The sequence below is a fragment of the Urocitellus parryii genome, chromosome X, assembly GCF_045843805.1.
Source record: "Urocitellus parryii isolate mUroPar1 chromosome X, mUroPar1.hap1, whole genome shotgun sequence".
Taxonomy (NCBI): Eukaryota; Metazoa; Chordata; class Mammalia; order Rodentia; family Sciuridae; genus Urocitellus; species Urocitellus parryii.
This window is the reverse complement of record NC_135547.1, coordinates 32,063,459-32,075,716: the sequence shown is the minus strand read 5'-3', so window position 1 is coordinate 32,075,716 and position 12,258 is coordinate 32,063,459. Positions and strand designations below refer to the sequence as shown.

At 33.5% G+C, this 12,258-nt stretch overlaps 1 protein-coding gene across 1 annotated transcript in view; it reads left to right on the top strand.

Annotated features, from left to right (window-relative positions):
• The window catches only part of Wdr44 (WD repeat domain 44), a 98,887-nt gene that overhangs the window by 26,094 nt on the left and 60,535 nt on the right, over positions 1–12,258 (top strand). Inside the window, exon 2 of the mRNA XM_026409079.2 lies at positions 8,123–8,156. Within this exon, the coding sequence (XP_026264864.1) occupies positions 8,123–8,156 (34 nt within the window). The remainder of the gene's footprint in view (positions 1–8,122; positions 8,157–12,258) is intronic.

The following is a 12,258-nucleotide window of genomic DNA, read 5'->3' as shown; positions in this document are numbered from 1 at the left end:
ATATTTTCTGTTGGATTGATTTTTGTTTCTATAAAGTAAATGTATACTCTTCTAAGCATACTAGATTAGAGAGTCAGGTTTAGCAAGTTTCAAAGTACAGCCATATAAGAGGATTGATAAAACATTGCTCTTTGCTTGCATATTTGCATGTTTCACTGCAGTTGTATTGAATGCAGTACTATTATGTGAGAAATTATAAAGGATTTGACAGTTTACTTCCTATGAATCTCAGCAACTCTTAGGTAAGTTGCTCATTAGATACATATATTTTGTGAATGGGTACCTATGCTTGGGAGTAATAACCTTATTATTCTAATGAAACTTTGCTTCATATGTCTGAAGGTTATGGCTGGATCAGGTTAGAATTTATAAAAGAAAAATACTATCTACAAAAAAATACTACTACTATCCTACAATATTACCAGAGCAACATTTTGTAACTACATGAAAATTTTTAAATAGTGACCATTTTGAAGATATTAAAATATATTGCTACTGGACACCAGTACCCTAGCTTCAAAAGGAAAACTACTATAATTAACAATACCAGAGCCTGGCATGGTGGTGTATGCCTATAATCCCAGCAACTCAGGAAATTGAAACAAAAGGATCACAAGTTCAAGGCCAGCCTCAGCAATTTAGTGAGACTCTATCTGCAGATAAAAAGTAAAAAGGACTGGAGATGTATCTCAGTAGTAAAGTGCCCCTGAGTTCAATACCCAGTACCAAAAAAAGAGTAAAGCAAAACAAAAACTAAATGAATTGGGACTAGAGAAAGTATCTACCACATTATTTTATATTCAAGCATGAAATTTGTTAGTATAAACTGAATGTTAGTATATGAAAATAACGCATAGAAAACAGGATATAGTGAATCAAAATATTCTGTCTACTTTGAAAGTTGCTGAAGTAATAATCTAAAAATCACTTTTACATGCAATATATAAGTAGAAGCCACACTACTTTTAGTACTTGTAAGTCATGTTTTCTTCTTAGTAGAATACCAATATTATTTAAAGCAGAGTTTATTTTGAAACTGTTTTGGAAATTGTTTTTCATGTTTAAATGTAATAACACAGTTGATAGACGCTGTCTTCAATTTGGGAAGCTACTGCAAAATTAAAATTTTACTTTGTTTTCTACATTGATCTGAGCAATGATCTTTTGTATTTAACCCCAAAAGCATAGACGGCAGAAGCAACAGTAGACAACGCTCCTGCACAGCAAATGAAATAGTTAACAGAGTAAAGAAACAGCCTATGGGTTGGGAGAAAATATTTGCAAAGCACTTATCTTATATATGGTTGATATCCACAATATAACTAGGTGGAGTAGCTGGCACATACCTGTAATCTCAGTGACCTGGGAGGCTGAGGCAGGAGCACTAGTTCAAGGCCAGCTTTAGCAACTTATGCCCCAAGCAATTTAGCAAGACCCTGTCTCAAACAAAAAAATAAGAAGAACCAGGGGTGGTGCTCAGTGGTAAAGCATCCCTGGGTTTAATCCCCAGTTCCATAAAGAGGGAAAAAAAGGAATATCCAAGGTATATCAGGAACTTGGACAATTTAATAGCAGGGAGAAAAAAGTTAAAAGACCTGAAAGTCCAGGCACAATTGGGCATGCTTTTAATCCCAGTGTCTAGGGAGACTGAGACAGGAGGATTGCAAATTCTAAGCCAGCCTCAGCAATTTAGCAAGGCCTTGTCTCAAAAAATAAATAAAACAAGCTTGGGATATAACTCAGTGGTAAAGCACCTCTGGTTTTCAATCCCCAATAATCCCCCCCAAAAAAATACCTGAAGAAACATTTATCAAAAGAAATATAGATGGGCTAGGGTTGTGCCTAGTGGTGAAGCGCTTGCCTAGCATGTGTGAGGCACTGGGTTCAGTTCTCAGCACTGCATATAAATAAATAAAATAAAGGTCCATTGACAATTTTAAAAAAAGAAAAGAAATACAGATGGCCTATATGTATATGAAAAAGTATTCAGCATCACTAATCATAAATGTGATGCAAATTAAAATCACAATGAGATCTCACCCCATACCTGTTAGAATAGCTATTATCTAAAAGATAGTGTTGGTGAGGATGTGGAAAAAAGGGAAGCCTTGTACATTGTTGGTGGGAATGTAAATTAGTATAGCCATTGTGGAAAACATTATGAAAATGCCTCAAGAAACTAAAAATAGGACTACCCCATGATCCAGCAATCCCACAATTGAATATATATCCAAAAGAAAGGAAGTCAGTATATCAAAGAGATATCTGTATTTCTATGTTTCTTGCAGCATTATGTATAATACCAAGATAGAGACTCAAGCTGAATGTTCATCAAAGGATAAATGGATAAAGGAAATGTTTTATATATATATATATATATATATATATATATATATATATATATATATATATATACACACACACACACACACACACAATGGAATATTCAGCCATGAAAAGAAGAAAATTTTTATTTAAAACAACATGGATGAGGGCTGGGGTTCTGCTCAGTGGTAGAGTGCTTACCTAGCATGCGTGAGGCACTGGATTCAATCAGCACCACATAAAAACGAAATAAAGATATTATGTCCACCTATAATTAAAAAACAAAAATTTAAAAAAGACAACACAGATGAACCTAGAATACATTAAGTTAAGTGAAATAAACAAGGCACAGAAAAACAAATGTTTCATGATCTCACATTTGAAATCTAACAAATTCATAGAAATACAAAGTGGTCATGAGGGGCTGGAGAGAAAGGGAGGTATGGGAAGATGCAGATCAAAGTGTATAAAGTTTCAGTTAGGAGGAATCAAATTTTAAGATCTGTTTTACAGCATGTGACTGAAGTTTATAATATTGTGTTTCAAAATTGCTAAAAGCATAAATGTCAAATGTTCTTACCATAAAGAAATAATAAGGGCTAGGGTTATAGCTCAATTGGTAGAGTGCTTGCCTTGCAATGCATAAAGCCCTGGGTTCTATCCCCAGCACCACAAAATGAAAAAAGCCAAGAAATAATAAGTATCCAAAGTGATGGATATATTAGTTAGCTTGTGATTTAGTCAATCTATGATGCATATATATATATCAGAACATCTCATTTAATATTTTCAGTTTTAAAACATTTACCATGTTTGCAATCTAATGTTGAAATTTAGTTCAATTTTTTTTTTTTGCTATTAGGTATGCAAGGAAATTCAGTTCCTTAATGTTGTATTATTGTTTAGCATTAACTTAAAAACTCAGCTAATCAGATAACAAATGCATCAAACATATTTGAACCCTATGATAAAAGTTTCTGAAATGAAAAATGAACTTTCAAAGTTCTCATTTTGGTTTGTTAGATTTATTTTGAAGTGGGATCCACCACCAACCTTATTTAATATGTCTACATGTAACTTTAGGGTTTACTGAAAGATTTTCCACTTGTAAGTACTGTTTAAAATGGTTATTTTAGGGGCTGGGATTGTGGCTCAGCAGTAGAGCACTCACCTAGCACGTGCGAGGCGCTGGGTTTGAGCCTCAGCACCACATAAAAATAAATAAAATAAAGGTATTGTGTCCAACTGCAACTAAAAAAATATTTTAAAAAAAGATTATTTTATGTAGGCATTTGAATGGGCTTTTCTGGGAAAAATTACAGACTCTAACATATTAAAAGGAAATTTTTAATTTGCCTTATTCAGAATCTACAGAATATTTGAAGAAATATTTTTCAACTTGACTAGAGATAGTAAGTAAAACTTCTGAATTTGTGTGTCTGGTTATGTCCATGTTTTATATACTGCATCTCAAATTTAGGGGAAACCAGAGAGTATAAATTTAGATCATTAATCTTGGTGTAAATTATATCTTTACTTCGTAACTAACAAAGGTTCTTAAGATAAAATTTCCTAAAATTACATAAACTCTACAAACCCTTGCATAAGATCTTGCAGCTAATTGGTGGGAGAGCCAAGAGTAGAATTTAATTTTCTTGACGTCTAGTGCCTCGTTTCTCCTTCCCACACCAAACTTGACCTGAATAGTTGTTTTCTTCAGACACATAAATACTCTGAACTAGTATGATTTTATCTTTGCCTTGAAAATAGTTACCAAGCCACAGAGAAGTTGAATTGTCTAGAAATACAGAAGATGGTTAACAACTCATTTAGCTGGCAGCCACTTCTTTGGTAATGACAATTCTCAAATACAGCCAAATGCTTAAAAAAATAAAAAGCATATTGAAAACCTCTCAATGATCGAAAGAAGTGCCACAAAGCCCATAATAAGGTCATGTACATAAAGTCTCCTGGAGAGACTCCCAAAATCCCTATTCTTTCTTTACCATATATTTTTAAAAATCTGGCTTCATGGGCTGGGGCTGTAGCTCATTGGTAGAGTGCCTGCCTCACACATGTGGGGCACTGGGTTCGATCCTCAGCACCACATAAAATTAAATTAAGATATTGTGACCAACTACAACTAAATATATATATATATATATATATATATATATATTTTTTTTTTTTTTTTTTTTTTTTTTTAAATATGGCCTCCCAGTTCAATACAGGTTAGAAACAAAAATTAAAACGGGGAAGAAAGCTTTTAAAGGTAGGCACCTGGCCAATTGTAAGTAGTGACTACTTAAACTGAGGAAGGAAACACAAAACTCTAAGACATTCCACACATAGTAGCCTGGGGTACTTTGGTGTGAACACAAATAAATTCCCTGCATTTTAGAGTTTTAGAGTCCCAGGAGGGCGTTATTGTATTAATATATTATGTATGAGTGTAATAATTAAAAAAGAAAGGGAAATTTGTATATCCTTTGTTTGGGAAGATATTTTGAAGGGATAGTTTATTGAAACTGTAAGACCAAGCCTATTCATATACATGTACTTATTTTTTTTAAAAAAAATGTATTTGTAGATGGACAGCATGCCTGTATTTTATTTGTTTATTTTTATGTGGTGCTGAGGAATGAACCCAATGTCTCACACATGTGAGGTAAGTGCTCTGCCACTGAGCTACAGCCCCAAACCTACATGTACTATTTATAATCTGCTTTTGAAAGTATTTATTAAAAAAATAGTTAAAAGGTAATGGTTATAAGCTGAATGTGGTGGTGCATACATGTAATCTCAGTGACTTGGGAAGCTGAGGGAGGAGGGTTGCAAGTTTGAGGCCAGCCTAGGCAATTTACTGACACCCTATTTCAAAAAAAGAAATAAAATATTAGGGATGTAACTCAGTGGTAAAGTACCCCTGGATTTAATCCCTAGTAACACAAAGATCCTAGTTATAAAAATTTTGTTAATGTTCTTCTATTTGAGTTGGACTAAACTGATTAAGTCAAAGGCTTTTGAATCCTGACCTGTTTTTAACAACTACAGTTAATGCCTGACTTGTCAAGGCCAGGAAATGAACTAATGAATTTTTCCATATGTAAAATTTCTAGAGAAATGGAACTTTCCTTTGAGTGCCAAACTTTTGATAAGAAAGGAAGCAATATTATAAAGTGATTGAAACAGTGGGCCCTGGAGTACATACATAAGGTCATTCCAGCCCTACTATTTACTAACTATGCAGTTTAAATGATTGTTTCTGACCTAAGTCAGATTTTTGTTATGTGATATAGGGGAAAGTAATATAACTACCAAATAGGGGTCATGAAGACCAAAACCAGTTAAAATGTTAACATAGTTTGGGGCACATATTTAATAAAGGATAGTCATTGTTTTATTATTACTTACAAGGCCCCTTTTAAGAAAACTTCTAATCGGGATATTACATAATTAGTGCTTTTTGTGGTGAAACAAATTATTCTTTTCTCATCTTTGCACATGACACAAATCATTTTAGCCAACTTTAAAAATTATAAATATTTTTATTTTTACTAGGTGTTGATGTTATATATGTGGGTCAAAAATTTGATCACAAAAGAATTCTAGTCTTACAGACTACCCTGGTAACAAAGTTCTAGGTTTAATAGATTGGAACAATCCAAAACCTTAACAACTTTATAATACTTAAAATATGCTTCAAACGTGAATTTCTTTGTTACCAGTTCTTGGTTTAATAACAACACCAGTTGCAAGCAAGATCCCATTTTAATCATTAGCTCAATATAATATTATTAGGTAGAAGTTCAGTGTCACCAAGATGGCAGAGGCAAGGTACAAGAAAAATGCTACTAGAGGATAGGACAGGGAGATGAGTCATCATGTCCCTGTTTATGATAAGTCCAGTTACCGTAACAACTCCTGCCACAGGTTCAGTATTCTAAAATAACCAATGGGGGTAAAGTGGACAATATTCTATTTAGGTTTTCTAAGATAACTAATGGGAGCAAATGGAGTACGGTCTTCAGTCAGGTCCATATAGGGAAGAGAATGCCATATAGCTCAGCATATAAGACACTAATTTCCAGACATAGATCCTTAAACCACTCTTTCTTGTTCAGCCCACTCCATTCTATCTTCGGAATGCTACTTTCAGCTTCACTGTCAATAAATCTGTACTTCACCTGTTACTTGTGTGTCTTACTCAGTTCTTTGTTTGGGACACCAAAGACCTGGATCCCAACTAGACACCCCAATGATAACAATCTGGCTTTTTCCTCATGCTCTCTGTTGTTAAGGCTGTAGGGTACCTTTTCTGTATTCCATTGACTGATCTTAGGCTCCTCGGTACTGACAGACTGACAAAGTACCTTTGAGAAACATGTAGCATTTCAAAGCTGCTGAAGAAATTACTGCTTAGGGTGTGGGCCCCAGATATTCTCACTGAATCCTCATAGCAGTCCTGAATGAATGGTTTTATCCCTTTTTACACAGGATGAGACAGGGACTTAGAGAAGCTGAAACTATTTGATCACACACATAGGATAAATGGCAGAAATGATAATTCAAGCAAGGTTCATCTTCTCTAAAGCCTGTTTTCACTGTGTTCCTTGTCTCTGAAAAGGAAGTAATTTCTCTGCATAATCTGGAATATCTCTATATGTGTTGAGAATTGGCCAATAACAGATTCTGTGAATAAATAGCTGGAAAGTGCTCTTTATGAGCTGTGTGATAGAGTAAAAGGGATAAAACCATTTACTCAAGGTCTTGAAAGGTGCCTTTCAACTAAAAGTTGTATCATCTGGTATCATTGTAGCTTATTTTAAAAAAACTTAGAAATGAAATGGCATGTTAATTATTTAAAATTGTCTTATTATATGTGTCTTTCTCCCTTGTGCTTTGAAGCAGATATCAGACTGTTCTTATTTGGAAAAGAATGTGAGGGATGAAAATAATTGGTGAAAAGTTACTTTTTAAAATTGCTATATCTAGAGTAGTCTATGTTTAAGAATAAAATTTTACTCCAGTATAAAAAAGAGCTGAGAAGAAAAATGATTATCTTCAAAAGCAACTGTAACTATCTAATGCACATGAAAATTTTCAACACTAGAAATCAAAGAAGTGCAAATTAAAACAATGATAAGATATACTTTTGCCTGTGAAATAGGTGAAAAATTTTAAAAACATTCATTTTGACAGAGGTACTAACAATAATTTATAAAGCAGTGGGAGTACAAATTGATACTGCTGTTTTGGATGGCAATTTGAAAATTTCTCAAAATTCTGAAAAGTTCATGTATTTTTGGCCTATAGTTCCACTGTTAGAAAAGTTTACTTTAAGGAAATTTATCATGGAGTTGAAATTTATTTACAGGGATGCTTGCCATATCTATATCTATATCTATATCTATATATATATATATATATATATATATATATATATATTTGAATATATGTATATGCTTGCTATATATATATATATACACACACACATATATGAACACCATATGTATGTGTCTGTGTGTATGTTTATTTATATATATATATATTGTTACATACATATATATTTTATATTTATAGTGTTCAAATCTCTAGGTCATAAGATTATAAATCATCTTAATTTTATTCTGATTTTTGACATTTTCATATTCTCTATATGCAGGCAAGAATTTTCAGTCACAAAATATATGTTTATTAAAATGCAGGTTTGGCTTTAACAGTGTATAAAAGTAGTTTATCTTCTTATCTCTTCTATTCAGCACCTCATTTTTTTTTTGTTTTTATTTCTGAACAGGTCTCCAGGAAAAGCTGGGCTTTCATCATTCAAGGTCAGTGTGCTTTCTTAAAGATGTGTTTATAGAAATCATATACACTTTTCATTTATTTTCTTATTTATGTAATTTGTCATTTTCCTTATTTTGCTTTTTTTAAATTTTTTTATCCAACAATATTGTCATTATATCCTATTGAGTATAATTAGGTGTTCTAGAAATACCTAACCAAATATTATGCTGTAAGGAAAGGGTTATAAATATTTTTTAGATTTTCACTATTTTTCTTTGGTTTTTAAAATAAAAAGAACACTTTGTAATACTTTGTGAGTATGTTAACTAAAAAAGTAGTACTTGTATGACAAAAAACATTTGTATACTTCTTGTGGGCTCATGAATTTGTACCATCATTATATATTAAAATAAATCTCAGCCTTATATTATCCAAGCAGAATAGTTTGGTATTGAGATATTATGCCAGTGAGAACCTTAATTTTTTTCTTTTGTGGTGCTAGAGATCAGACTCAGGGCCTTACGCATGCTAGTCAAGTGCTCTACCACTAACTATACCCCAGTCCCCTAAGAGAGACCCATTTCAAGAACAAGAATGTCACCAAACAGAACTATTTACATCAAATAGAGTATGTATTATATATGTGTGTGTGTGTGTGTGCATATAATCTCAAGCATGCCCTTTTTTTCAGTTCTAGTATACTTCTTTTGTACATATTGGATGCCAGTCTCTTTGATAAATTGTTTTGTGGTATACTTATTTGGAATATTCTACAGCAGTAGAAATGAATTAATTATTTATATACAATAACACGAATGAATTTTAGCCCCAGAATGTTGGGTGGGAGCAATCCATAGAAAAATATGGACTCTATGATTCCCTTTATATTAACTTTAAAAAGCATGCCAAATCAAAGAGATGGTTTAGGGATACAAGCATGCTAAAATTACAAATAATTTAAAGAGAATAATAAACACAAATTTTAAGCTCTTGTTCATGTCTAAGGAGGTGAAACTATAAAAGAAATAGAGAACAGTACAGACTTGAAAGGTTATAGTATTGAATTTGTTTTTAAACTGAACACTTAAAGTTATATCATAATTACTTATTCCTTGTATTTTATTAAAAAATTAACATTTACTCAATATTTAATAAAAGTAATATTAAAAGTAATATATGTACATGGTTAAAATTTGCTCAAGGCAAAGGTATATGATTGAAAATGTACTTTTTGCCTCTATCTTCCATCCCTACCTCCCAGTATCCATATCCAGAGGCAGTTTCTCTTTATTCTTTTAGGTTTTGAAAGCCACTTAGCTCTAAGTTATATTTAGGTTATAACAAATAATTTGGGAAATTTATTTTATCCTAGTAATTGCTTATTATCCTTTACTTGAATAAAATTAGATAGCAGTTGTACATATTTAGTAAATAAATATAAAGTTGGATATTGTTCCTTTTTTACTTTTTTATGTTGAAATAATTGTAGATTCCCAGAAAGCTACACAGATAGTACAGAGAGGTCCTGTATATTCTTCATTCAGTTTCCCCAGTGATTATATCTTAATTATAGTAGAATATCAAAACCAAGAATTTAACATCAGAATGATGTGAGTGCATAGTTCTCTATCAATTTATCATGTGTGTGTCTACCACTATCACAACCAAGATACAGAATTTGGAGTATTCCTTGTGCTACTCCTTTAGAGTCATGCCCACCACCTCCCCAATATCATCCCTAAATCTGTTATCCATCTCTTTAATTGTGTCATTTTGAGAGTATTTTATAAATTAAATCATATAGGATGTGTTGTTTTGAGGTTAACTGAAAGGATTGAGATTCATCAAAGTTGTTGCATATATCAACAGTTCCTTTTTATTGCTAAATAATATTCTATGCTATGGATATACTGAGCATATTCAGTATATATTATGTATAATAATTTATCAGTTGATATCTTTTTCTTTTTTTGGTACCCAGGAGTGAACCCAGGGGCATTTAACCACTGAGCCACATCCTCAGCCCTTTTTTATATAGAGACACGGTCTTGCTGAGTTAGATAGGGCCTCACTAAGTTGCTGAGGCTGGCTTTGAACTTGGGGTCCTCCTGCCTCAGCCTCACAAGCTGCCAGGATTATAGATACACACCATTGCACCAGTGTCTGTTGATACCTTAAGCAATACAAAGAAAGGTTTCATAAGAGTCCTGATTTTTTGGTCACTGTATAGTCTTATAGAAGAGACATATTCAAAGAGACAGTATATGAGATCTTGATGTTTGTAGTTGCTGAGTGCTAAAAGAAGGTTTCAGGGAGAAGGTAAAACGTGGGCTTTGAAGATTGGGGACATAGAGAACAATTGGGAAAGCACTGTATGGTAGGAAATTGTATGAACAAATTAATATGCAAAGGTGTGAGATTTACTGGGAGTATTGAAATACTAGTGTAACCAGAGGGAAGGTTTCAGTGGTAGGATGTTGAAAATATATATTGAGGGGCTGGGGATGTGGCTCAAGCGGTGGCGTGCTCGCCTGGCATGCATGCGGCCCGGGTTCGATCCTCAGCACCACGTACCAACAAAGATGTTGTGTCCGCCGAGAACTAAAAAATAAATATTAAAAATTCGCTCGCTCTCCTCTCTCACTCTCTCTTTAAAAAAAAAAAAAGAAAGAAAGAAAGAAAATATATATTGAGGCCAGATCATGATGAGCTCTAAATAGCAGGTTAAGAAATTTGACCTTTAGCCAGTCACTGTGGCACATGCCTGTAATCCCAGCTATTTGGGAGGCTGAGGCAAGCAGGATTGCAAGTTTGAGATCAGCCTTAGCAATTTAGGGAAGCCCTAAGCAACTTAGCAAAACCCTGTCTCAAAGAATAAAAAAAGGGCTGGGGATGTGAGTCTGTAGCAAAGTTCCCCTGGGTTTATTTCCTGGTACCAAAAAAGAACTCAACCATTAAATTTTTGAAGTAAGGCACTTAAAAAGTCAGTTTGTATATGACTTACAGTCATGGTGACCCAAGGTTTTTCCTGGGAAATTGAGAAAAGAAAACTGGTGTAAGGGTGGAAGACAGTTTGAAGGAGAGAGACTTAAGTCAGTGAAAGGCGTTCAGAGGTAGTTAGAACATTAAGATGTGAAACGTTGACAGAGGGAATGATATTGAAAGGAATGGATGGATATGACAAATATTTAAGTGTTGTTTCCCATTTTTATTTTCTCAGAAAAAAAGAGAAGTCACATTTCTAATTTTTTAGAATATTGTTTTAGTTGTAGATGGACACAATTTATTTATTTATTTATTTGTATGTGGTGCCGAGTCTCGAACCCAGTGCCTCCCATGTGCAAGGCAAGTGCTCTACCACTGAGCTACAGCCTCAGCCCCACATTTTTATTTTTTTTAAATGTCACTTCAGTCACTGTTAATAGTTTCCTCTTCCCTCACTGCTAAAAAGGAGAAGTGACTTGAATTTTTTATAAATTCTTTTAGCTTAATGTTTTTAGTTGATAATAATGAAGATTTCTGCGAGTATAGATTACTTTTTTTTTTACAGTACTATAGATTGAATTGAGGGACTTGCACATGCTAAGCAAGTGATCTACCGCTGAGCTACATTCCCAGTCCTTTTAATTTTTTTATTTTGAGACAGTGTCTCATTAAGTTGCTGAGTCTGGCCTCAAACTAGCCATTCTCTTGCCTTAGCCTCCTGAGGATTGCAGGCATGCACCAAAATGTGCAGCCATTATGTACAAATTCTTTGTGAAATAAGATTTCACAAAGTATTATTGGGTGTGCTTACTAAAATTAGAAGACTCAAATCTTATAGCCAGATACCATGAGGAAGGTAAGCACATGCTTGATTTCCATTGCCTTATTCCCCAAAGCCTGATTGAGGTGTTGGAAAAAGGACCTGGACTTTATATATCACAGAAAGCAAACTGTAGTTGACTATATATACTAAGTTGGGCTTTACTAAGAAATCTTCTAATTCACATTTCTGAAGATCTGGTCATGTGGCAGGTTAGCAGCAGTTTACTATGAGTCCCTTTCTTTCAGAGTTCAAAGTCCAAGATGGTTTTTTTAAAGCCAAATAAAATACAAGTCTAATCACTGCTTGTCCATTTTGGTCTGTGTAAGAATGTTTATCTG